Raw genomic sequence first — 25,686 nt, forward strand, 5'->3', positions numbered from 1 at the left:
AAAAGAAATGAGGGCAAGTTACTGGAAAATAACAGAATTTGAGGGGGGAAAAAAAAAAAAGGCTGCATAAGCCTGCAGTAGCTGTGGAGACAAAGACATGGAAACCCAGCCCCTTGCAGTGCAGCTACTGAGGAAACACAAAACCTCTTCGGGCTGAAGCCTTTTCAGAATCCAGACAATCCCACAAAGCTCTCAAATCAGAGTGAAATACCCAGGACTGTCCCATTCCCAAGCGCCGGATTGCAGGAGTGAAAAACAGCTGGCAGGAGCTTTTCCCACAGCACCAACCTTCCCTACCCTCCGCCCGCCCAGCTGCTGCCACCGGTCCCCTCCCTCCGTGTCCCCCCCGCCTCCAGCCACACTTACTGCTAGAAAACACCAGGAGCCAACGGCAGAAACGGTGCTACAGCAGTTGTGACCACCTTCACTTGGTTTTGTCAGGGACAATTCCCCAGAGGGAAGTGAAGATTTAAACCAAAGCAAAACCTATTCCCGGCTGGGATTTAAAGCAGAGACGATCTGTGGTCCAGCCAGGCACTAATCCTGCTCCACTGCCCACCCAGACACGTCGCAAGTAGTTCAGGTGACTTTGCCACATTAAACCCCATTTATTTTGCCCTTCCCAGTCCAGCAAAGGAGTTCCCAGGCAAGCGTTCACAACTTCAAGCCACTGTAAAGGAAAACCCTGTTACAACACAGCTGTATGAACAGAGCCTACTGCTGGTGTATTTTAACACATTAAACTACTTGATACCTAAACAGAGGATTGTATTTAATAAATGACAGCATGAACTATGTATGTGCACAGTACAGCTGCCCAAAGAATCAAACGAAGCAGGATGAACCATGGTAATTCGTGCTGTAAGAGCTAAACCCAGCACTTTTCTGGCTTCCAGAGAACTCTAAGTTTGGCATCTCGGGCTTAACTACTACAGTCATCACTGAGAAAACTATTAAAAACCAACTGGGCACATCTAAACACTCTGAATTCTGTGATCTAAAAATACAGCAGCACACAGGACTTGAGATGGGGGAAGGAATGGGTGAGACTTCCAGAAATACTTGAAGTACCTTAGGTGCAAAAAAGTACCTTAGGTGCAAATGGAACTTACTAAAAAAAAAAAAAAATCAAGCTAATTATTTGGCAAAAGCACCTATGGCTGCTCACTGGCCAGGAATAGAGCCAGCCTGAGGACCAGAGCATTTTCACTACAAGAGGAAGCCCATGGCACAATCCCAGCAGGAGAAAATCCTGTATTACGGATTTGTCCAGTTTTTATTGGTTATGAGCGGTTAACTTTCATGTGTCTGTCGCAGAACAGCACCCCAAGCACGCTCTGCATCCCCTTCTACAGCCTCGTTTGTGGCAGTTCCTCAAATCCATCCACACGGCCTTATGCTGAACAGATTGCTTACTCACTGAATACACTGGAATAAAACACAAGTCATTCATAAAAAAAATTAACTCTTTTATTTCAAAAAATTGTATGTTCCTGGCTCCTCTTCACTGCATTCAGACTTCATCTTCTTCTGCAAGTGCAAAGCACAGTTAGCAAAAACATTAAAAAAGCCAGCAGAAATCACACATGATGACATGGAAAGGGAACCAGTGCATCAGAACAGGCCATGCAGCTGGCAAACGTTCTCTAGGATTGAAAATTCTCAACTTGGGGTTAAACGAGCAGCATTCACATTTTCACCTATTTCATCCAATAGTTCACCAATTGAATCTCGCTGGCTTCACGTCTTACAGGCTCGGTTGTGGCGTTATCTAAGCTGCTACTCACCCGTGACTCGTGAGTTAAGGTACTTTTCGTGTTGCTCCTCGCATAAGATTTTAAATATCTGAAGTCCCCCCTTTAATTTTTAGTTGTAAATTAGAGGCAAAATGTCATTAATTCCAGCTCTGCAAGTTTATTTCCCTAAATAGCTATCTGCTTGTGCTCTTACACGTGCAAATTTATATTCCAGGTTTATTTTGGAAGTTCAATGTTCATTAAAACATTTCAGAAGAATAGCTTAAGAACTTTCAGTTGGATTAACATTTGAGAAGCAGCTGCTCTATTGTTCCTTTTTCCTTGCTGACAATCACCCACCCCAATCACAGGAGCCTGAATGTAGAAATGGTTATTTCTTGTTTGACCACCTACAGCATTCGGACGACAGAGTTTATTTGATGCTGCAGGGCTGAAAAGCCTCAAACAGTGGTTATATCTTGGCTCTACAAAAGACAGATTCAGAAATTTTAGATAAAACCGAGATTAATCAATAGCAAATTTCAGACAAGAACTACATAGTGCGTCACAGGGTGATGGGCCACCAAGTTCTTACAGCAGTCTAAGGACACCATCTACTTACTTGTTCACTTGTTATCTTGGTCCCTCCACATATCACTGGGCACCATGCTGGATGTGCTCATGCTTGGCTCCTGAACTGGAAAAATATGCAGAAGTTATACCCACGGTGATTTTGAAATCCTCTGTACAATCCCACGTTTAGAAAAGTATTTTTAAACCACTGCTGTCAAGATGTGAAGCTCAGAGTCTGAGTGCTTAACCCACAGCCTGACAGCAGGTACTAAGTTCTACCCTACGCATCTCGTGTTCACTCGTACCGATTTCTCAGTATTCACCAATTCAAAAGGTACTGGGCGACTGGACATCAAGTGACCAGAAGCCATCATTATTTCACCCATTCAGAACAAGACTAGAAATTATGCTTACTTCCCATGGATGAGCACTCCGGTTTCACTCAGCTTTCATCTTCACCTAAAGGATAACAATTGAAGTTATTATAGTAATATACAGAAAATTTTGACCATTTCAAAACTAACTTAAAAATAAGGTTTTAAGATACATGGACTGATTAGTTATGAGGGGGAATTTACAAATTATTCCAAAATATTAAGTGGAAGAGTAAGGGGCAGAAATAGGCTAGCCTAAACACTTGTAAAGAGATGAAGGAATATGCAGGTAGTTGACTGAAGAACTGCACCTTGTCTGAGCACAAACCGTAAATCACCAGTCTGAGTACAATGAAGTTTGATTGCAGCCAGAGGTATACTATCCCTTATGTGAAGGCATTAACAATTTTGTCCAGCTACTTCAACTGGTTTACCCTAGTTTGTCTCCTGTAGCAATGCCCTCTTTCTTCCCCTTCATGAAGGAGTGCAATGTCCCTGGACTCCTAGAAGCCCTCAGGTTCAATAGTCCTAGAAGTGCTTCAAAAGCCAAAGGAAGACACTAGAGGTTAGCACTGTCAGTCTCTCAGCAACAGATTCTTCCCTTCTGAAGACCCACCCTTTTACTGTAGCTAAGTTGAGGGCAAAATGCAATGGTCAGCAGCTAGGGATGTAGTACAAGGTTCTGTGCACACCTCTAGTTGGGAGGCAAATCACACCATGGTCACAGTGTGATCTGACCAGGCAGGGCGAAGTTCAAGTTTAGTCTCAAACCCACCACCTGGGTTTTATCATGGCCCTCAGGAGCAGAAGTATAGTATGCACGTTTTGTTTTCTATGCCATAGCAACAAACACCATGCATAAGGGATACTATATCTTTGTGCATCCTTTTAACACTCCAGATTCACTTATAGCCACACTCCTCCCAGCCCTCCCCAGTTAGCTCTTCAGTACTGGTGTTCAGAAGCAACATTTATAGAGATGGGGTATTCACAGACCACTGCGGGATTGCACAGCCAAGTCCTAACATGTCAATCATTATCTAGCAGCAATGACAGAGGTGGGAGAAGGCCAATCCTCCCTTTTTTTTCCTTTTCCGGTAAACAGCTATTTAAGAGCCCCACTAGCTGGTATGGAGAGAAAAAAAATCTGAAGCTAATTAGCTGATTCCAAACTTACTAGTAGTAGTGGAAGAAGCCAAGTAATTACCCAGAACAGCATAGTTTTTATGCATCCTTTCCAGCATGCTTAGCCTCATTTAACACAATGGAACAAAACACTGGCCTTCCTGATCATGTCACTGCAGCTGGCAATGATTAACAGAGACATGCAACCCCATTACTGCTCGAGTCCTAAAACTACTCACAGGCCTCAGTGTTTAGCTATGGGGAAAACTGCAAGCAAATCAACACTTTGTATGCTTAATGTTACAGTAAAGCCCCCATACACGCTATGCTGTGCTCTCTCCTGACAGCACCAGTATCTGGATCTGAGGGCCTAGCAGGTACGCATATGTATTCTGACACCACACTTCTGAGCTTCAGATAAGCTTTTGAGAAAAAGTGTTTTTCACACACAGATAAAACCAAGATGAAACACAATGCAAGCACTTTAATGTCATTACTTGTACCCACTTGTTACAGACTGACTTAGAGCAGACATGACTATTTGCTTTTAAGTTAGCTACCACACCAAGTTTCATTACTGCAGACAATCAGAGCTGGTATGAGACCCATGGTTCAGTCACAAATTGTTTGCTCCAAGAGTGTCAAAAACCTGCTAGTTCAAGTACATAGAACAAGGCAGATGTGCCAATAACCCCTCCATGTCATTCCTGCAGGTCAAGTATCCAGAGCACACTGGAAAAACTAGTCAGATCTGAGCACTGGGTTTAAAGATTAATAATTCAGATTTGCTACATGACAGTACACATACTGCCAGCAGTTCCGCTACTGAATTCTAGTCACAGGTAAGAGTAAGCCATCACGAAAAGCCAAACTGACTTTGTGACAAGTGGTGTCACTGCTTGACTAGCTAGAGTTCGGCTACACTCACTGAGGTGTAACCAAAGACCTGCTGTTATGATCTTAAGGTGCAGCTGCTACTTCAAGCTTTCAATGGAACATGAGAAGGTAGCTAGAGCAGAGGGCAAGGCTGTCCAGCAGATCCCCTCCCTGTTCACCAGCCAGCAAGAGTCTTGCCTGGAAGATAACACAGAAGGGTCCAAATGTGACAATAATACCAGAAACAAGTATGCAAAGCAGAACTTTGCAGAACAAGCAGGAAAACACATTACAACACCTCTGAAATAAACTGAACATCAGACAAGAGCTAGATCACGTGCTGAAACAAGGGAGCTCGAAATTCAGGTTCAAGAGCTAATGCAAAAGAGCTGGAGATCAGCATGTCTGGATGTCTGGAAACGTAAGCATGTTAATCCTGAAACACTACATTCGGTATTTCTAGTAATGAAGAGTTTAGAATTACATCCCCAAGACGGATGAAAAATGAAATCGAGTATTACACTACCAAGATGACTCTACAAGGCAGAAATACAGAATCTCATCACTGTCAATTAAAGGCAGAGGAATGTATTATGCTTGTCAATCAAAGATTAAGACAACTGAAATGTCCAATAAGCTCTACGAAACTACTCACGGGGATATTTATTCAAGCACTCATTTGTATGTCCTCAAAAATATTCCACATCAAGTCTCAGAGCTGACTGTATTAGCAAGCTTTAAGTGATCATCGCGTAGTGCACACAAGGCTAGAGCAGTGATTACTAACGCATTTCCTACCGAGCCAAGACTCTACAGAGGGATGCACTGCAGATGGGCCGTTTTGTCACTACAGAAAGTTTAAACAGTCCTTTTCTAGGCACTGGAAGCACCTAGGTGACTAGTTAAGTGAGTGTAAGATCACGTTCCCTCTTCCCCACAATGCTCATCTGAGAGTATCTTCGTTACATCGGAACTAAGAAAAATCCACACAAGCCGAGTCATATATACAAAGGAATCGGGTCTGAAAATACTTATCTAAGAATCACAGTAAGTTGCTTATTGACTCTGAACAAGACAAAGCTTAAAACCGAAAACCACGCAGCTTTGATGCAAGCTTAACATACAGGTATGAAGAGTGCTGCACTGTAATTCCACAGTCAGAAGTGTGATGTCAGAATACCCACAGTATAAGATTACATAGAAAGTCACCAAGTTATATTATATTGCTTGTTACCTACCTGTACGCAGTCGGCAATGAGAATCTTGGAGCAAGCAGGAATACTACATCCGGGTCCTAATGTCCATTGCCATTTGTGGTACTACGTTCCTCACAGTTATGAACTGCAGAAATGCTGGCTAAGTGCAGTTATGTAGCAGGCCACTAGTTTTAAGTGTAAATTGCAGTCTCAAACTCCAGCAAAAACTTGCTGCCACAGTAAATGGTTGCCAAGGAGAAGCCAAGAGTTTTTCTACCACAAAAATACCACAAAATCTCAAAAGCAGTTTCAGTTTCTCATCAGCTGTATAAATGATTAGTGTAATGTGTCTACACCAGAAGGTAAGATTATTCTGTATTCATTTCTGAGAAAGCGTGAAGATTGTATAACGATACCAGTTTCTACATGCTGCAGTTTTTAGAGATCCAAGTGTCAAAATGGGCTCAATTTTGATAAAGTAAGCTAAATTGCAACAGCCAATGTCCTCGAAGTCCAGTACAAAAATGTGTTATGTGATACAGACCATCCAAAAACAGGTCTGACCAACAAAGCACTTTTCTAAATGTTTTTAAAGATTCAATTATATAAATCTGATTTTATGAAAAAAGTCCAAAACCTCATAGTAACAGATCAAAGGAACATAACTTTCTCACCTCCCACGTTTAGCAACTTTATCAGATTTTCAAGTTGACATGTTTGCCAGCTTTTAAGACACCACCTTTAAAAGGTCTTGAAAAGAAGTTGGCTAGTTAATTTTATGCCTGTTTAATACATGCAACTCAAAGCAGAACTTGTTTTAGAAATTCTGCTTATGCAGCTACAACAAAGCCAGATTTAACCAAACTTTCAGATGTTTTGAAAACTGCCAAATCTTTCAGTATATTTACTAATCATGGGTTTGCAACTCAGCTATTTTTAATACCTAGCAACAGTAGCTTACGTACAAAACAGGGGTACCAAAAGACCACCTCTGTAAGGTACAAGGACATCAGCATCCTTCACTCTTCCAAGTTACAGAACTACAAAAGAACATACTTTAGAATATGCACCAGCATCTCTTTAATAAAGAATGACATGTAATCTGAAAAATAAACTGAAAAAAAATTAATTTAATGTTTACGTTCAGAATTTCCCACATCGGACACCTTCACCTTTTGCGGGTGTCCCATGAACACCCTCCAGAAGACATATGCATCATTCAATACTACTTCAATAAAGCAAATTGCATCGGTACTGCTGATTTTTAAACTAAGTATCCAATACAAGTACTCCCAAATACTTGGTCTGCAGTTTAGGAACTGCCAATTCGGAATTTCCTGAAGAGCAATTCATTGTTGTAGCATGTTATCAACCCCTAAACTTTTCTGGGAAAGAAGCATTCACCAAACAAGCTGAGTCGCTATTTAGTGCGCTTAACATCCCAAGTCAGCGTTACTTGGTATCAGCATTTCACAACATGCTATTTTTTTCATTTAAGGAGTAACAGCACTTACAGTGAGTACCTCAAGAGGGAATATCTGCACTCTAAAATACTGCAATCTGACACTAAACTTTTAACCGCAGAGAAAATTTAGCATAGAATTTAGAATTAGCCAATGCTTAGCACAAGGAATGGAAAGATCTTTGGAAGATTAAAGCTACTCACAGAATGCTTGGTAGTTGGGGAATCGTGTGAAGGTACAGCCAAAATGAGTTTACCTACTTTGTGCCAAGCAGGTTGATGTATCCTGCATCAACACCAAGGTATTTTACACTGGGAAGTCATGTTCCCAGCTTATCTGGTACAGTGTAGTAATAAGCAAAGCAACTACCTTATCAATGAGTCCAGAATGCTTTGAAATTCTTCTGGGGCTTAATGAAATGAACAGCAAGCTAACGAATTCATCAAATCTTCTACAAAAGAACCTTAAAGGGAGTTTATTTGTACTGTGCAGTATTAACTATTAAGCTCCAGATTCAGATACTACTTTTGATGCATTATCTCCAAACATCAATAATAAAAGAGCGATAACCATCATGCAAGCAAGCTAATTTCTGTATTTTACATACAGGTTTTTAGGATTTGCCCACCAGCTACACGATTTAATAATAGTTCCTGCAGTGCCCGTAATACAAATGATTGTATTCTGGACTATGCAAATTAGCCCACTCAGTTAGCAGGAGGACATAAATTAACCTTAATCACTCAAGTAACACTTCTGGACTTTTTGCCAAGCAAATTCAGGTAAGTATACAATACGGAGCAAGGCCAGATCCTGTAATCTCAGAGATCTTAAGAGCATATAAATATCACATTAACAATCCTTTAGTTAGGAAGTCAGCCAATACAAGTCATTCTATGAATTTATTTTAACATAACCATTTCTAGTCTTCTGCTTAAAGTCTTTAAAAGATTCCAAGCAGTAACTGCCAAGGTGGTTAAGTGCTACCATCCCACCACCCATTATCCGTAGCTAAAATAGGAAATTCATTACATACTGCACTGCTCGCAGTGGATCTTTATTATCTTACAGCACTTGCAAGATTTCCATTTGCTTCCTTATTGCAGCACAATTAATGCTTAAAAAAAAAAAAAAAAAAAAAAATCGGCACCTACTAGAAAGTTAGGCTACTATTTGACCCAATCTTAAGTTAGAGGCATTACGGGAAGAGATCTCTCTTCACTACAGTTCCACACCCTGGTCTAGTTTGACCTCTACTCAAGACTCTTGGTTTACTGCAGAGGGTGTGGTATTTAGCCTCCTATGTTTAACCACGAATGGCAAGAAGAGTTACTACATTTAGTTTTCTATTTATTTGAAGCACAGTAAAAAAAAGTTGGTACACTTTGGGAATTCAGTGGCACAAGGTACACTGCCATCAAGTTAGGGACGTTATACATCAAAAAAACAGCTAAATTTGTTTTGAAACACTGCATTACATAATTAAATTGTACTCGCCCAAACAGACCACTTACAAATATTAGGTCAGTAAGTTTCTAACATCCATAAAAACGTAGCTTTCTTACTAAAATGCAAGAATTAAAAAGTTGGTGTCTAAACAAGACAGACAAAAACAAACTGGAATGAAACTACAGGTCACATCTAAAATCGGGGCTTTTTGTTTGGGCCTTCATATTCTTCTCTCCCTCTACCATATCCTGTTGGTGTTCCAGGCCCCATTCCTCTAGGACCCTGGCCACCCACAGGCCCCGCACCTCCCTGCCCAAAGCGTTCAGGACGCTATTGGAACAGAATTAACAGTTCATTATATGTAGTTGATGTCCATGTGTGTTAAGTATATATTTTTAGAAGGTTCCGTAGTCAAGGTTCGTCGATACAATCACCATTGAGCCGATCCACAGGTACCGGGAACATAGAAAGGAAAAAAGGGTAATTTAAAAATTAGTTTATTGTAATACATGCCTTGAGGTATGTTCCCACTTGATGCATTCTCATACATCTGTTACAAAGAACAGATCCTCCCTGCAGTGCTAGAAATGTAAGCATTAGTGCAGATGTGAATTAACAACTTTTCCAAAAGAGCTCTAGCAATTTTCAACCAAGTTAATGCAAATAGCTTGCAAACTTCTCACCTTTAGTGCAGTAAAAGCTTAGATTACATCACTGTCATTTCCAAATAAGCCTAGCCAGAGAACGAATCTTCAGTTCACTGAAGTATGAGCTGACATTCAGAAAATGTCATTGTAAACAGAATGCCTACTCACCAGTTAATGGCATGTGCTGCAATAGAGACCATGTGCTTTTCAAGATGGGGTTAAGACTACGGTCTGCTGACTAAACTGCAGAGGCCTTAGGCAGTAACCAAAACTGATTGTGAGCACTACTGGATTGCAAGAAGAAAAAAAAAATGTGAAAAAAGCTAATGACCAGTGATTTACCTAACCAACGCAATTGCTCGATCAAAAGACTTGCATTTGTTAAAATCCCACATACTCCGGAACTGCTGCTGTATAATATGCAAAACATGTTCAAAGAACTACAATTTATTCAGTGTTTCTAGTTAGAACTATGCACAAAGGGTTGTGTGCATCCAGGCAGTATCACCCTTCCCACCCCACCTTCACCACAAGCTCTTGGAAAATTCACAACTTCACAGCATTGAAAGGTTTCACACCAAGATGTAAAAGCTAAATTGCCCTGCGATAAAGCAGAGACTTCAGCTATTTTTTACTAGTACCTCTAGCTGCACGTACTTCATTCAGTTACTGTATCAGTAGGTGTGATCAGCAATCTACAGAACTGACAAATTATAAAGTCAAAGAGAGCTTTAAACTTTCATTTTAAGCAAGTTTTCCACTAACAAGTAACAGAACAATGGTAGATTGTTTGTTACAAAAAGTATCTGCAACTGAAAGTCACACCTCAAGTTCTTGACTTCTGAAAGTCAGTTTCAATTCTTCCAAGAGAGGAATTTCAGAAAGATTACCTAGGTTCTTTCTGCCTAAATCATGGCAGTTTAAGCTTAATCTCCAGTTCTGTTTAAAAGATCTCAGCCCAGTAACTGTGACAGCACTGTGTGGCAGAGATCTCCATCCTAACAAACTCGAGGCAGTTAAACCATCTTACTGTCACACCTTTTGACCACATCACGTTTTCAAGTATTACACAAGTTCAGCATGCACCTTGTACCATGATTTTTAGGAGAAAAAAATGTACACAGCATTCACCACAGACTGCCTAACTGTTCACGGGAAACTTAGAAACTGCTTAAATATCAGTAGATTATATAGATACATTAAGGCCAACGGCACTGTCTACTGAATCAATGATGTTCTTGCAAAGTTATCATTCCAAAGGATATGGTTCCCAAAAAAACCCCAGAAGATACCTAACAAGCTACTACGGTAGCTCACCACATTAAGCCAGAGGCCTAAACCCACCCAAAAATCATTTAGTGCGGCTTGTTCTACAGTGTACACCCTTCCAGGAGGGTGAAAGCACACCAATATTGCCACCTAAGTCAGCATAGATTTCCATCCTACCCATTAAGCATTTCTTTAATCTACATCCATATTGCTTCAGTGTGATAACACCAAGCAGGCTCGAAGCCCATTCACACTTATAGTGTGCCAAAAATAGTACAGTTTGGAAACATACCTCGGAACAGGAGATATGCCGTAGCTTTAACAAACTCTACCTACACAGTCATGCCCAACACAGAAAAACAAGAACAGGCTTTCATTCCTTTGTGAGATAGGAACCACAAAATGGCTACAGTCAAGGATCGCTGGAACATGCCTAAGCTAAAAAACAGCATTTCTGCTTTTGTATAGCAAACATCAGCATACAGAGTAAGTGATATGCTGTTTACCATTGATTACTTAAGTTAATCTGCTGCTTAAGTAGATGTGAGCGCAGATTTTTGAATTAACAGCATACCCATACCAACATGCATCAATCCTAACTAGGCTTGGAAGGGCAAAAATAAATGCAACGTTACACATTGAAAAGAACAACAAAAAAATCTCATCCATGAACACGGAATGTCAAATTGCTGAAAAGCTACTACATTATGTATTTTAATTATGAAATTTGTCAGATTATCTACAATTTATAAAAAAAATCCTTCCAAGCCTAACAGTGACGCAGAATTTCCGAAGTCCAATAGTCAGAATTAATTGCAAATATGCTTAAAAGCACATCTGAGTTCACTTACAGCTTCCAACTGTGTAAGCTACCATAACAGTTAAGAACTAATCTAGTACTACATACTGCCACACTAGACTTCGCATTAAATACCTGACAAGAGAAGTCAGCAGTTAACAGTGAAATTCACACAACCATCCGAACACAGGTAGAGAACTCAACCCCCAACCACAACATTTCCCTTGTGCTAAACTAAAGCCACCACAGGATACATTACCATGTCACTTCCCATCATAGAACCACTCATGGCTGCTTGGCCAACTCCTGGATTAGCTTCATAACCTATGCCGCCACCACCTCCAAGAGGTGGAAATTTCTGGGCTGCAGAAGCATAAGGATCTAAGAAAGAGAAATATATAATCATATTCTGACAATATATAAGTTAATTGCACGAAGTAATTATTTAAAAATTCTTTACCTCCCATGTTCATTGTGGTGGCACCACCCATTCTCATGTCTCTCTCCCTCTGCATAGAAGAAACAACTTTTAGCACAGATAGCCAACTACTGAAATCCACCTTTCAGGAGATAAAAGCACATGTACAGCCAGCTACTACCATTTCACCTACACAAAGACATTACATTATCTAACCTAAAGGAAGCAAAACACATCAATCTTGAAAATGCATCCAAAAATTCTTGCACATGGTAATTAATTAATGTTTCCAAAAAGCATCATAATTTCACTTACTGGATCCATGTAACCCATTCTACTATAATTCTCTTCCCTCTGTCTTCTCATTTGTTCTTCCATCTCCCGCTGACGTATCATCATTTCCTCTTCCCGCCTGCGGCGCTCCTCCTCCTGCCTGATCATCCCAAAGCAGACTGTTAAACCCCAGGAGTGTCACACGTACAACACTTATCATCAACATCACTTGCATGAGCAATTTAAAGAGCACTGAATGATCACATTTCAGCAAAGATACGGATATTCTATGATGCTCAAACACTGGTGGAAAAACTTACGCTGCAGTTCAGTTTCTCATACACAAATTGACACAATGTTGTTTCTTGAAAAATAAACACTTCCTTCTACAAGCCATTTAAAAGACCCCAAATGTAACCCTGAAAAAAATCCCATGGAATTCAAACCAACCTCAGTTGAATTTCCTTGCGTTTCTGCATTTCTTGATTATGGAGTTCTTCCATACGTCTCAGCTCTTCCTGACGCCTCATAAGGTCTGCAGAAGTTGAAGCTTGTCAGCAGCCATTTCACAAACACACATCAGACTTAAACTCAAACTTAAATTAGATCAACCTCATCTGCTCTATGGCAGACAGCTACTTTCTGAGTGTCACTATTCTTAATACTTCATTTAAATAAAAATTGAAAAATTAGCAGTTGCTCTTTTTTCAGCCTGAAATTCTCAAGTCAGCAGTAGGAAGCATGAATTTATTCAGTAAACCATTAAAACAGCCATACATTTAAGACAGCATTTAAAGCAAAAAGACGACACAGAATTCAGAGCCCATTACCTTGACGCAAGAGGTTTGCCTGATGCTCATGATAAGCATCTTCCATCTCACTTTCAAGTTTGTCCTTGGCATCTTTCATGTTTTTTGCCACTTGCTCCCTTTGCTGTTTTTCCATTTCATCTAAAGATTTCCACCTTTGGGAATATTCAAATTCAAAACTGCCAGGCTGAGCAAAACGGGGAGGAGTCTCTCTTTCCCTGCAGTGAGAAAGATGCTCATTCAGACTGGGTAAACCTAGAAACTGAAGGTCAGTATCACGAGCAGACTAGCAGAATTACCAGGGAATATCACAGGATCCCTGAAAATACTACCACAAAACTTGCTGTGAAAGAATGCTGGTAACTGTACAGCATTTTACATACTTAAACAGTAGCATGTAACGAATTCTACAACTACCATAGCAAGTATTTGAGACTCCTGGACTATCACATCCAAGCAAATCTAAATCTTCCCACTTACAGTTCTATTGTATGTTTATCTTGGTCTTAACTTCTTAAGACACTCCACTGCTGGCAACTGCCAGGTGCAAAATCCTCAAACAAGACAGGCCTCTGCCCAAGTAGATACAGCTGCTCAAAACAACTGCATATAGAGAGATGGATTTTTTTCAGTGACAACTCACCAAAGCACTATGTGTCAAAGGCAAGTAATAATCTTCACTAACTTAAAATGCCCAAGGGCCAACAGCTTATTCTGTAATATAAAGAAACTGGAGTCTAAGATTCAATAATTAATAGAATAAACCTAAGGAAGTTCAAAAGCTTTCTATACATTAGCAGTGTAAAGTATTTTAACATTTTAGGAACACTATACGAATCTACACTGTTTTCAAAGATGCTGCTTCTAAAACTGTTCATAGTTTTTGATCAAAGCAAGTAATTTTGAACACTTTCTCATACAAACAAGACTGCCTGGATCTCCCCCCCGCACTCCCTTTTGTGATCTAGAAAACACATTTCTACAACAAACATGTTTAATATACAGATCATAAGCTGAAACCACTACTTAGGAAAAGACTCCTGTAAACTCTTATCTACTCTTTTATGACTCATGGTCAGCTTCGTAAGGCAAATCCACAGACACCTAGTTTTTCTTAGCCATGGAATGAATTATGATTTTGCTTCATTTCATATCACAAATATAAGTTCATGAATTCCCCATGGGATCATCAACATGACATGTGCATTAACTGAAATGACAGTTGTCAGCAACAGGATAAGCAATTTTCAAGAGCTTTTACATATACCAAAAACCATCTGTTACTGGGCTGCTATTTAGGCTTTACTGTTTCTTTGTGATATGATATAGAAACTTGCTTATGTAGTGAATATACTGAACAAATCAGTATGTTACATTAATGAGAAACTGCTACCAAAAAAACCCAAGTGAAGCTACTAAAAATTCAAAGCCTGTTTCTGAAAACTTACTTGGATCTCCTTCAGAGACAGCGACAACACTATGTACATCATTTACATACTCTTTCTTTATACCAAAAAACAGTGCCTACTTTTGATACATTGGATTCTTCTGAGCAAGCTTTTCTGGAAGACCATCTTCATCATCCAGTTGTTCCAATGGTTCCACAATAACTGGCCTAGGAGTGCTGAACAAAAAAAAAAAAATACTCATTTCACTTTTCCACAAGCATTACTGTTCTGAAAAAACTAGACGCTGACAATTTTATTCAGTTTAAAACTAAAAATCCTAAAACAACAAAATACTTACGTTGTCAACAAAAACACTCCTTCGGTACACCGTTCAAACGCTTTTCTTGCAGCCGGCTTTGATGCAAATTCAACAATGCCCTTTCCTGTTGATCTACCTCGATCATCTACAATCACAACAGCTCTTTCCACTGGACCAAACTGGGAAAAAGCTTCCTCCAGCAACTCGTTGGACACATAGGGTGAAAGATTACGCACTGAAAGAGCAGCAGCATGTGTGGCAAACCGAACACGAAGCTGTCGACCCCTCATGGGGGTATCATCCAGTTCTGCCTTTGCAATTTCTGCAAGGGCTCTAGATTCCTGAGGAAAGTTTAAGATCCAGTTTTAGAAAACCAGGTTGTAAATTACTATTTCACGAGAATTAAACGAATGGATGTACAGTACGAAAGCCTACCAATTTAATGAATCCAAAGCCTTTCCCCTTGTTGATGAAAACCTCTCCCGGCTCCCCATATTTGGCGAACAGTCTTTTAAAGTCTTCGTCTGTTATATCAGCGGGCAAATTCCCGACAAACAAGCGGCACCGCTGAGTGTAGGTCTTCTCCCCGGGTCGCCTCAGAAGAGAGAGGTTGGCTTTAAATCCCTACGAAGAAGCAGACCAGTTCGAGCCATCACTGCGTGCGGCCCCTCCGCCCTCACCGCCGAGCTGCTGCCTTCCTCCCGCCAAGACGCCCGGGGCGTCGCGAAGGAATACAACCCCAGGCTGCCACCAGAGCCCCTCAGGCTGCAGCCGGGAGCTGCCCAGGCACCCGGGGAACACGCTCGTTATGCCCAGGAGTCCCCGCAGCCCGCCCGCGCTCGCCGCCCCTCCCCGGCTCCCCCTTCCCCCGGGCCCCCCGCGCTCCTCCCCTCAAGATGGCGGCGAGGGCGCGCGGCACCGCCGTTCCCGGCCGCAGCCGCCGCCATCTTGTGGCTGGGGGGAAGGGGGGGGGGAGGCCGCCATGACTCACCTCGTCCGAGAGCTTCTCGCCGCCGCCGCCGCCGGCCGAGCCCTGCTGCGAGGAGAGGCTCTGCTGTCCCTGGTGCTGCTGCCCGCGGCCCCGCGGCTCCCCGCCCGGTCCGCCGCGGTGCCCCGGCCCGCCCTTGTGAGGCCCGCCGGGCCCTTGCTGGGGACCGCCGGGTCCCTTGGGCCCGCCGCCGGGCGACTGTCCTTGTCCTTTCTTAGGGCCGCCGGCTGGGGTGGGGCTGGGGCTCGGCTTGGGCTGCGGCTGGCCCCCGGGGCCGGAGGGAGCCGAAGAAGGCGCCGACACCGGGGGCTGCTGCTGCGGCGGCTGCCCCGCGGGCAACGTGGACGGCGGAGGCGCTCCGGGGCCGGGCTGGCTGCCGGCGGGCCCCGCCGTGGTGGCAGCGGCCGACGAGGACGAGGAAGGGGGAGCGGAGGTCGACGCGGGCGGCTTCGGAGGCTCGGGCTTCGGGCCTCCGCCCGGCGGGCCACCCGGACCCTGCGGGCCGCCCCCCATCGGGCCGCGGTTCTGGCCCATGCCCATGCCGGGCGGCGGAGAGCGGAAATCGTGGTTGGGGCCGCCGCGGCCACCGCCGCCGCCGCGCCGGTGGAAGCCGCCTCCGCCACCGCCGCGACTACGGAACCGATCCCGCGACATGGTAGTGGTGGCGGAGAGAGGAGGAGGAGGAGGAGGAGGAGAGGTGCTCCGGCCGCAGCTGCTGCTTCTCAGAGCCCGCTGCTCAAAATGGCGGCGAGCTGATCGGCCTCGCCGCCGCCTTTGTCCGTCCCTAATATAGTTTCCCCGCCTCCGGAAACCACCCGCCCCCCTCCGCCAGCCATCCACCGGCCTCGGCGGCCATGACCGACAGGTGGAGTCACCAATAGCACGACTTCACCCCGCTCATTCTTTGAGCTCATTGGGGAGGGCCCTACCCTCCGCCGATTGGCTGGTTTGACCGCCGACGTTCGCACGGGATGAGCCGTTAGCCTCCTGTATGCTGATTGGGCAGTTTGATCGGCGGGAGGCGAAGTCCCGGCGGAAGCCCGGCTTGCGATTGGCTGCCGGAGCAGTCAGTCGGGCGGGAGCTCTCCGGCCGGCACCCCCGGCTGAGCGGCCACAGGCTTCAGCTGGAAAAATTTCAAATAAATGTATTTTCAAATAAATAGAGCTGGCTACTTTTAGCACGGCCGGCAGACCTTCGCTTCTACTTTGAAATCAGCTATAAAAAAGTGTCCTATTCATTCCAGGGTTGTAGTGGAAACCCAGCTCCAACGTGGGAGCTCACACTCACTCCATTTCGTTTGAAAAGCCGGACAGGGAAGCCCCAAAACTGAGCTCCCACTCGAGGGAACAGCAACCCGCAATTCAGAAAACTCCCTGTGGGTGCAGGATAACGGCTCTGTGCTCCATCTCCTTTTCTGACAAGAGAATAGATGTCAATTCACCGAAACGTAAAAGTGTACTCTCAGTAGAAAAATAAAGCAGCTGTAAAAAGTCATATAGTCACTATATTCCATGGTCTAATACAGAAAAAAGGCTCAAGGTCCTTTCCATCTACTTAATGTCTCTGGTTTCAGCGGTGTTGCACTGGAGACATGCTACCCTTCGAAACACATGACGTTTTCGTACTTCCACTTCATGAGAGTTCCAATCCAGCACGCCCCAGCTCCCGTTGGTGTTTCGCATTCAGTTTCAGGTCTGAAGATCCAAACCCCATGTGAAACCCAAGCGAAAGCCACATGCTTGTTTTATTTGCACAGAAACTGTAACTGGTGCATTGGCGTGATAAAATACTATATATGAAAATATAAATATTATCAATCAATCTCATAAATATTTGTGAAGCCCTGGGCAGTCAAAGGCTGACTTCATTCTTAAAATTTCTTTCCCTGTGGCTTTACACTTTTAAAATAAAAATTTGCTATAGATGGAACTCTTCCCCAAAACAATATTGCACTGGCTGTATGACTTTGACGACTTCCAAGTGCAGCAGAATGGAAGCCCCAAGATGTTTTAAAATGGATTCTTTCCGAGATGTCAGCCCCTCTCTGCAAGCAGTAAATGTTTCCACCACGAGGTGTCTCAGAGGTTAAAGCGCTGGAAGAAGAAATTTGGGACTGGCTCTGTCTGCACATGAACAACTGGCATTGCCTTGCTGTCACACCTGGTTATGTCTGTTGATGAAGCAACAACAAATACTGGGTGTGAAAGGGTTGTTTTCACCTTTGTTGTGACCTAAGTATAAGTGAACTGTAATTCAGGGAGATATTAATTTTTAGCATCCTTTGAAAGAAATGAAGAGTATAAATCTGCTCTCAGTCCTGAAAAAACTCTGTATGACTTAACTAAAGTCCACAAAGTAGCTTTAAATTTCCATGTTATCTCGTAGAGGCCAGGATACCATCATGTGTTTTGTAACTGCAGGATGAGCATTTATCCTGGGCTTGAAATCAAAGAAACATCAATGTCGCTATGAGGACTTGAAATGAAAATGACCTCTGGTAACAATCACCTATTTTGTAAATATTCACACTAGGCAGCTGCTGTTCTCATACAAAAACAAACACTGAGAAAGAAAGCTTGAGATGTTCTCCCCGGTATGTTTCACTGTAAATAAACATTGTGTCTGAGACTGGAAACTCTTGATAATAACTGCAATAACATTTGAAGCATCTTTGTAGTATTTCTCCATACTTCATACCGATCTGGTTATTGGGATGGTTAGTGTATCCATACATTAGTTTAGTTTAACAGGGGCTCTTGGGAGAAACAAAAAAGGAAGGAGAACTCAAGACCCTTTCGTCCCCAAAAATATTAATGTCTACTTAAAAGATAACACCGGCGTTACTACTTCTGAAGATTTTTCATACTGTACAACATATCTACAGAAGTGAATTAAGCCATGGTAAGAAGTGGTCCATGACTGAAGAAAGAAAAAGACCTGCAGCAGTCCTTACAGGAATATTTGAAAGAGGGAATCAGGCTGACACTGAGGTGTCTGAAGTTATGAATGTCTCAGCTGCCATCAGGAACAGAGTAATCTTCAGGTAAGAAAGGCATGGATCTCAGCAGGTGGTTGATTTAGATAATTTATCCCTAAACCGTTTCTTCCTCCTATAAACATAAACAAAAGACTGACAAGAAGAAATCTGCATCATCTCTATATTATTAATTGCAGACTGCTGGAGGAAAGAGCAGCATGTGTCCAACCTGCTAATTAAGAATAATTACCCCATGAGGTTCTGTAAGTGTCCCATGTACAAACAGTAAAATTGCATGAATCACACCAACATGTACCACTGCTAAAGAAGCAATTAAATGTGAGGAGATGCGGTGTCTGCATTCCCTGGGCATTTCTGACTTAGGGGGAAACAGTTTAATGGTGTTTGCACAAATTCAAGTATGTCACAGAACTAGAGATCCTCAGGAATTTTAAAAATCAGGAAGCAAAAGAAGGAGTGGACAAGGAGATCAGAGCAGTGAGGCACCCCGAAGGTACCGCCCAGCATTCTCACCCTGCTGCAGGCTCTGCTAGTTGTCTGTGGTGCACTCAGATAAACCCGTCTGGAACAAGCAGGGATTTCTGCAGAACAGTTTCATTATTCTAGGGCTCACCACAGTTTCACGAATAACAGTGTCACTTTTTATAGAATAAAGGAGGAAGTAAAATGCCTAGAGCAACATCTGGTACATAAAGCTGAGAGTCAGGATGAAAGGAGTGGCTAATAGCTGCTGCCGCACAGCAGAGCTCTCAGCAACTTTCCTGTGGCACTTGGTGATGAGAGTTCTCCCTCCCCTCCGTCCTGCACTGTTTTCAATCCCTCCTTGAGCACAGATTTAATCTGCTCTCTAAGAGGTTTTTCCTGTATACCATGACAAATATGCCTATAGGCCATTTTTTAACCCAGATGTGTGAAAGTCATGCAGGGCCAGATAAGAGATTACAGTGATAGTCAAGCAAATGCTGAGACTGAAAGAAGGGAAGGAGGGGTTGATTGTCTTTGCACAGTAACATCATTGATTTCAGTGGATATAATCTTGATTCCTAATGGAACAAGAGATCCAAATCAGACTCGAGAATCTACAAAAAAGGTAATACTGGATCTGCAAGGAAGTCTGCTACCTGAGCACTACTGACACCAGAAGTTCACAGTTCTGATGGAGACTCTGTTCTCTCAACCTGAGATGGTTAAAGTTCATGATTTTCCATTTCTAATTTCCCTGAACTAAATTAAGTTACTGAAATGTCTTAAGTAGGAGTAGCTTTGAGTCCTCTGTCAAAATTCAAACTAGCATCAAAGTCACATAAAGAAAGAAACCAAGTCTTCTGTGACAGAAATGTTCAGCAGACCAGTAAGGAAGTGCAACAGGAAACTTCCCCGGTCATGTCCCCTCTTTTCCCTTTCCCTTTCCCTACTTTTCCCATGATGGGCAAGGAAGGTCACAGGGGAAATTTCTACCCTGTTTACAATTACTTTGAACTGCTTAGCAGACCCAAGAACATTGCTTTACTCCTCAGTGGCCTTTCTGACACTGCTTTGTGTTCTAGTCTTTATGAGGGAGAGCTTGGTTGGTGAGACTGCCTGCGTTAAGACAAGCACTGGGCCTGAAAAAAAGAATTGGTGGAATCATTGAAACCAAGAAGGAAATGTCATACACTGTTGTTATAACCTGAGAAATGCAACTCCTTATCATTTATACTCATGCAGTTCCCACTGCTGTTGTATCTGACCACCTCATTGACACATTTAACTTCATACACTGGCTTAAAAAATAGCGAACTCTGAGATGGGGAAGTCCTGTGACTTGTCCAAGATCACACAATCCATAGAAAGGCAAGAAGTGGCATCTGCTGTCTTGAGAGGTGGAACAACTGGTCTTTCCCTCCCCTGGCTGGCCGTTTTCTGCTCTCTCAGCAGTAGCTGTGTTCTGCCAGTGGGCAGAGTGATGCTTGCACACACTGTGCATGTCTGCTGATGGCACACTTGAGCATGCCGAGTCTGTCTCCCCAGAGGCTCCGAGAGCCCTTCGCTCCCAATGAAGTCAATTGGAGTTGAGGATGCTTACTGGCTTGCAGAAGCACTCAGCACAGTTGTACTGCAAAGCCATCAATCTATACATTTCCTTGAGCTGTGGAGAGAAACAACATACGCATAACCAAAATTCATCCTGCTGCCCTACTGTTAACACTTCCATTTCTTCTATTAAGAGAATTCAAAATGTTGTCACTGACAATAAATATGCGACAAGAACGGGAGGTAGCTGTTAAAGAGAATCCTGGTTTTCATTCTTACAGATGAGACAAGCGCTCAACAGAAATCAGATACATCATCTCTGCAAAAATACCAGCAGTTCTGAACTGCAGTTCTGGTTAATGTTTGGCTATGCAAAGAATCTAAGTGGGGCAGAAAAAGTGAGTAGACTCACAATGCTGTATTTCATCAGACTGCCATGAATTTCTTAAAAATGTTAAGACTGGCAATGTCTTCTCTGTGTATTTTTCTTAACGCGCTGTTGTTTCCAAAACATAAACTCACACAAAAGAGGGAACATGGGAAACATACAGGAGATAACCATAAGAAAATTAGAAAACCATTTTTTTATAACATGAAAATGGTAGAAGTAATCAAATAAACACTTTTATGTTGCATTTGGAAAAGGTGATGTAGTCATAGCATGAAATTCAGGATGATGTTAAAAAGCAGCAACCAGAGTTTGTAAGTGGGCACTCCCACGTAACTTACTATAAAAAATCAAGAGGAGGTCTCCAAACAACAGAAATGGCCAAATAACTCCACAGATTATTCAAGTAATTTTTTAGTAGCTCTCAGAAGACAAAGATAAAACTAATACTGCTGTAGCATCAGGCAGTTAACAGACTTCCCAGAGGATTATAAATCTGACAACCTGACACCTATCCCAGGCAAAATTTGTGACCTTGAACACACTCAGATTTTGCAGAAGTTTAACAGTTCACTTTTTTCTTTTTTCTTTTTTTTTTTTTTTCCTCCACTAGTTTTGGCATCTTCTTATGGCAAATAATACTCTCTAAATGTCATTGTATCACAACGCCTAGCAGAGCCTGCAAGCAGTCTGAAACAAGGTCTCACTGAGCTCTTACTAATCACATCCCACCTTACCCTAGGTGCTCAGAGACAACACCGTGTTGCCAACACTAACTCTTCCACCCCTGACCAAAGAAGCCCAGGGCTATGTCACAGGAAGGAAGTTTACATGGGGTGGGAGTTTAGATTTTCAGCATGGAGAAGAACAGACGAAAAAACCAGACAGACACAAAAGCAAAGAGAAAATTCGCAATTCCTTTCTTGTGCCTTGACACAAGAATCTGCTATGAGCCTGGTACAAAACTGCTGTTACTCTAAACTGGATCTCCATTAGAAAAACTTGCCAATAAATCTATACTGGTAGCACAAGCAAAGTGTGAATACAGTTCACTACACTATATATATTAACTAGAAAACAATTAATTGCCATACAAATAAAATGCCTACTGCAACAAAGATGAGTTTTCTGCTTGGTCTCTATGTTAACCTTCACCCACAATCTGCTATGGACTGGATGCATCAATGTCTTGACAATATATCCAGTTCGTGGTCTATACTTAAATAAGAAACCTAGTTCTCTTCTCCCCCCAAGTTTTGTGCTTCTTCCATTGACTTTTTCACAATAGATCACCCAAGACAAAAAATAAGCTTCACAAGTTCTGCAAGAAATAGTGACTTGTGGATGGCATACTGACGATTTTTAAGGCTACAGAGTAAAAAGGACTGAGAGTCACTAATGCAGAGTGGCATCAGCTGCTTATAATACAGAATTAGGTGTAAAATTCTAGATACCACATTTGCACATGTTGGTCACTATCTGTTTAAATATTTTATGATGTATGCAATTAAGTTCCTTCATCATTGTTGACTCTGTGATTTTAGAAATCCAGTGTACTTATTATTATCTATGTTCTGGGCTTATTTTCGCATTTCCACAGAGTTGCACAGTGACAATGAATGAAAACAATTTCCTTTGTATTTATAAACAGATTCACTTTGGGGATCTGAGAACTGCCATATTTGGTGTGCAAAAACTGATGTCTGGCATGTTTGGAAACAAAAGCCTGTGTTATTTAGACCTAAAAGGAAGATGCACAATAGATTTATAATTATTGTAATTAGAATAAAATCATGATTGCACTGAACTTAAATCCTGGTCCAAATTTCATACACACCCACAAATCCATCCAAATAGAAATTAACTTTGTAATTAATACTGGATCATTCCCACTACAAAAAGACACTATTAATTATTGATGACGTTTGCATTTCTTCCTAGCTGCTTACATCTTTTCACCCTCCAGTTCATGGAGTGCTGTGGATAATGCAGAATGTACAAATCAAATCCCTCCAAGATGTGTAAGTGACTACTCCACTCTCATCCTGCCTGCACACAAGAAGACCTGCTCCTGGATGTTCTTATCAAGCAAAATACAGAGGGGCATTTGTTTGAAGGAGCAGAGCTAGAATATTCTCTTTAGAGTTCAGCTTCCTCCTTTCATCCCACCCACCACCAGACACTTCCTGACATTTCTCCTGCAGGCAGAGCAAGGGAACTGCTTTTTTTTTTTTTTTTTTTTTCCCTTTTGCAACGGCTGCTCCTTCAGTAATCTGTGGGTGGTGGGGGATGGGGATGTTATCTCAACAGCAAACACAGCCCAGCAAGTCTGGGACGCGAGGGGGAGTTTCAGGATGAAAATAGGGCCCTGTCAGCCCTCCAGCATTTGTGTATCTATGACTAAGCATGCTGAATGTGTCGCTTTTTAAAATTTGGCTTTTCTCTTTCCTTGATCTTTGTTGTTTCCAAGCTTCCTGCTCCCCTTTGTCCTCGCAGCCCGGGGACCTCGCAGAGGCAGGCCCCTGACATCACCAGTGCCAGGAAACGCAAATCCCGCCCTGCAAGCCAGCCCCATGTGCTGGGGGACAAAGCCACCTCGCTGCTGCCTGTCCCCCAGTCTGCTCAGGCACCAAGAAGAGACTCCACTAGCAATTGTTTTTCCACTTAAATATTCACTGATTTTGCTTATGTCATTATAGCCCTGTCTTGGAAGTGTCTGCAGTTCAGAGCCACCTAAAATGAAGAGGTTTTAGCAGTTCTGCCCAGCTCCAGGAGAGAAAAGACTGCTGGCTGCTCATCTCCTCCAGAGCTGTCACTACTGCTTTGCTGGGGAGGTGCCCCCAGGTTCAAGGGACCAGTAAGGAGAGAAAAAATAAAGCTGCCAGGCTCCAGTTTGTCTCACCTAGACCAGACTCAACCTTGTTCCACAATGGAGCCTCCTCTGAGCTTTAAACAGTCTTCTCTGTGCACCCAGGCCAGATGTGTTGAGGACTGGGGTTTAGGGAGGCTGTAGCTCCTGCTCCCATTAGCACTGCTAGTGCATCTCTCCACACTTGACTTAGAATTAGCTTCTCATCACATCCAGTCTCAGTCCCCCACAATGATGGGGACAAAGAAGTGCTCAAAGCACCATTTTTCAACTCCAAGCCTTCCTTTCGTTCCTCTCTCACGTTCCCTCCATTCTCCAAGTTCTGTTTCCTCAGCTTTCTCATCACTTCGTCCCTGTTCTCAGGCCACCTCATCCCACAGACCCACAGCACTGTGCTGGTTCCATCCTTGGTGTCCCATGCCAAGTGAACTGGCACACTGCTTTTAACAAGTCTTGTGCCCGTTGTCTGGACCAGCTGCTTGTCCTGGCATCCACTGGAGGCCAAACGCTGTCCTGGCAAAAGGTGGAATTTGCAGAGGGATTGAGGACAACCTGAAAGAATCTCTGGATTTTGCTCCGGAAACTCCATTGGCAATAGCACGTTGTTAGTACACAAAGCATGTTGGTACAGGAATGATGTGCCAGTATAGCTACGCCAGTCTAATCTACTCTGGTTCAACCTTTCCTAATGCAGTATCTTGGAAGTCAGGAGATAGAATGCTTTGCTAACTCCAAAGTCCCACATTTTTATACAGTACATCCTACATTGTTCTTCTGAGTCTTTCATCGGGCCCCAGATGTGGGTACAGCATATGCAACAGCCATGTTTCTCAGCCCACCTTACACAGCCTGTCCTATTTGGATGCTCACTGGAAAGGAAACAAGATTTTTCATTGTTATTAATTTGTGTTTGGCCCAAAACACACAGCAATACTGTAAGCACCTGCAACTGCAATTCTCTGAAGACAGCCTGAGCTGGAAGAGAAGAAGGAGTGCCTAGATCTCAATATGTGCAGCTGGCAGGTTTTCTGGGTGATCTATATTCAGCTGTGCATGCCCGTGGGTATGTGGAAAGATCATTCATCCAGTTCATTGAACTGCAGCCTGCATGTGAAAGGAGTTTCATGGTTTCTTTTTTAAATGTCACTGTTTCAAAGACGAATAGTCTCACGCAGAATTGTGCAGCAGATTAAAATATGGGCACTCCAGGGGTAAATTAAAAAGCAATTCAAAAACAATACTGTGGAACAATCTTATCTTTTCCCTGACTTATCTAGGCATTTATCTAGGTCTGTTCTGCACTAGTCATCACCACATTATCTACATATTATACAGTGTCTTTTTTAGCAACATTAGTACGTATACAGTTCATTTAGATTCAAAAGTAAATCAGGTCTGAACAAGCTGGAAAACATCCTGCTCTAGTTCAAATGCGCTATTCAGAGAACGGGCTGAGAGATATCTACAGGACACACCAGGGCTGATCTAGTTTTAAATGGTCTACGGTTACCGTCACGCTCTCAGCTGTCCCTAGTATCAGCTCAAGCAAACCTTCCATCAGGCACAGATTTCAACAGCATATGGTTGTATTATGATCTATTTTAATGACAGGATCTCTTTCTAACAAAATATTTTGCTTAGTGGTCTGAAAGCATTTTCAGTTGCATGTTGAAAGTTCAAGTATTTCCATCAACTCCCCAATTTACTTATGAGAA

At 42.7% G+C, this 25,686-nt stretch overlaps 1 protein-coding gene across 4 annotated transcripts; it reads right to left on the reverse strand.

The window, feature by feature from the left end:
* Positions 1 to 1,448: 1,448 nt before the first annotated feature.
* Positions 1,449 to 16,483, reverse strand: SFPQ (splicing factor proline and glutamine rich). Of its 4 annotated transcripts, none has more exons than XR_006165422.1 (12): positions 15,706 to 16,483; positions 15,150 to 15,338; positions 14,754 to 15,055; positions 14,536 to 14,631; positions 13,029 to 13,225; positions 12,649 to 12,733; positions 12,241 to 12,358; positions 11,968 to 12,016; positions 11,767 to 11,888; positions 2,724 to 2,768; positions 2,359 to 2,433; positions 1,449 to 1,530 (listed from the first exon to the last, which is right to left on the reverse strand). XR_006165422.1 is itself a non-coding variant. In XM_042793601.1 (11 exons), exons 1-10 carry the CDS (start codon positions 16,354 to 16,356, stop codon positions 2,748 to 2,750), a joined length of 1,830 nt encoding a protein of 609 aa, XP_042649535.1. In that variant the 5' UTR covers positions 16,357 to 16,483; the 3' UTR covers positions 1,449 to 2,433; positions 2,724 to 2,747. The 4 variants fall into 4 exon arrangements, 1 of the variants encoding a protein (XP_042649535.1); XR_006165421.1 differs by having other exon boundaries at positions 2,724 to 9,122; XR_006165420.1 differs by having other exon boundaries at positions 1,449 to 2,433; positions 2,724 to 9,122.
* Positions 16,484 to 25,686: the final 9,203 nt, after the last annotated feature.

Source organism: Tyto alba, unplaced genomic scaffold (genome assembly GCF_018691265.1).
Source record: "Tyto alba isolate M040663 unplaced genomic scaffold, T.alba_DEE_v4.0 Super-Scaffold_20, whole genome shotgun sequence".
In the NCBI taxonomy this organism is placed as follows: Eukaryota; Metazoa; Chordata; class Aves; order Strigiformes; family Tytonidae; genus Tyto; species Tyto alba.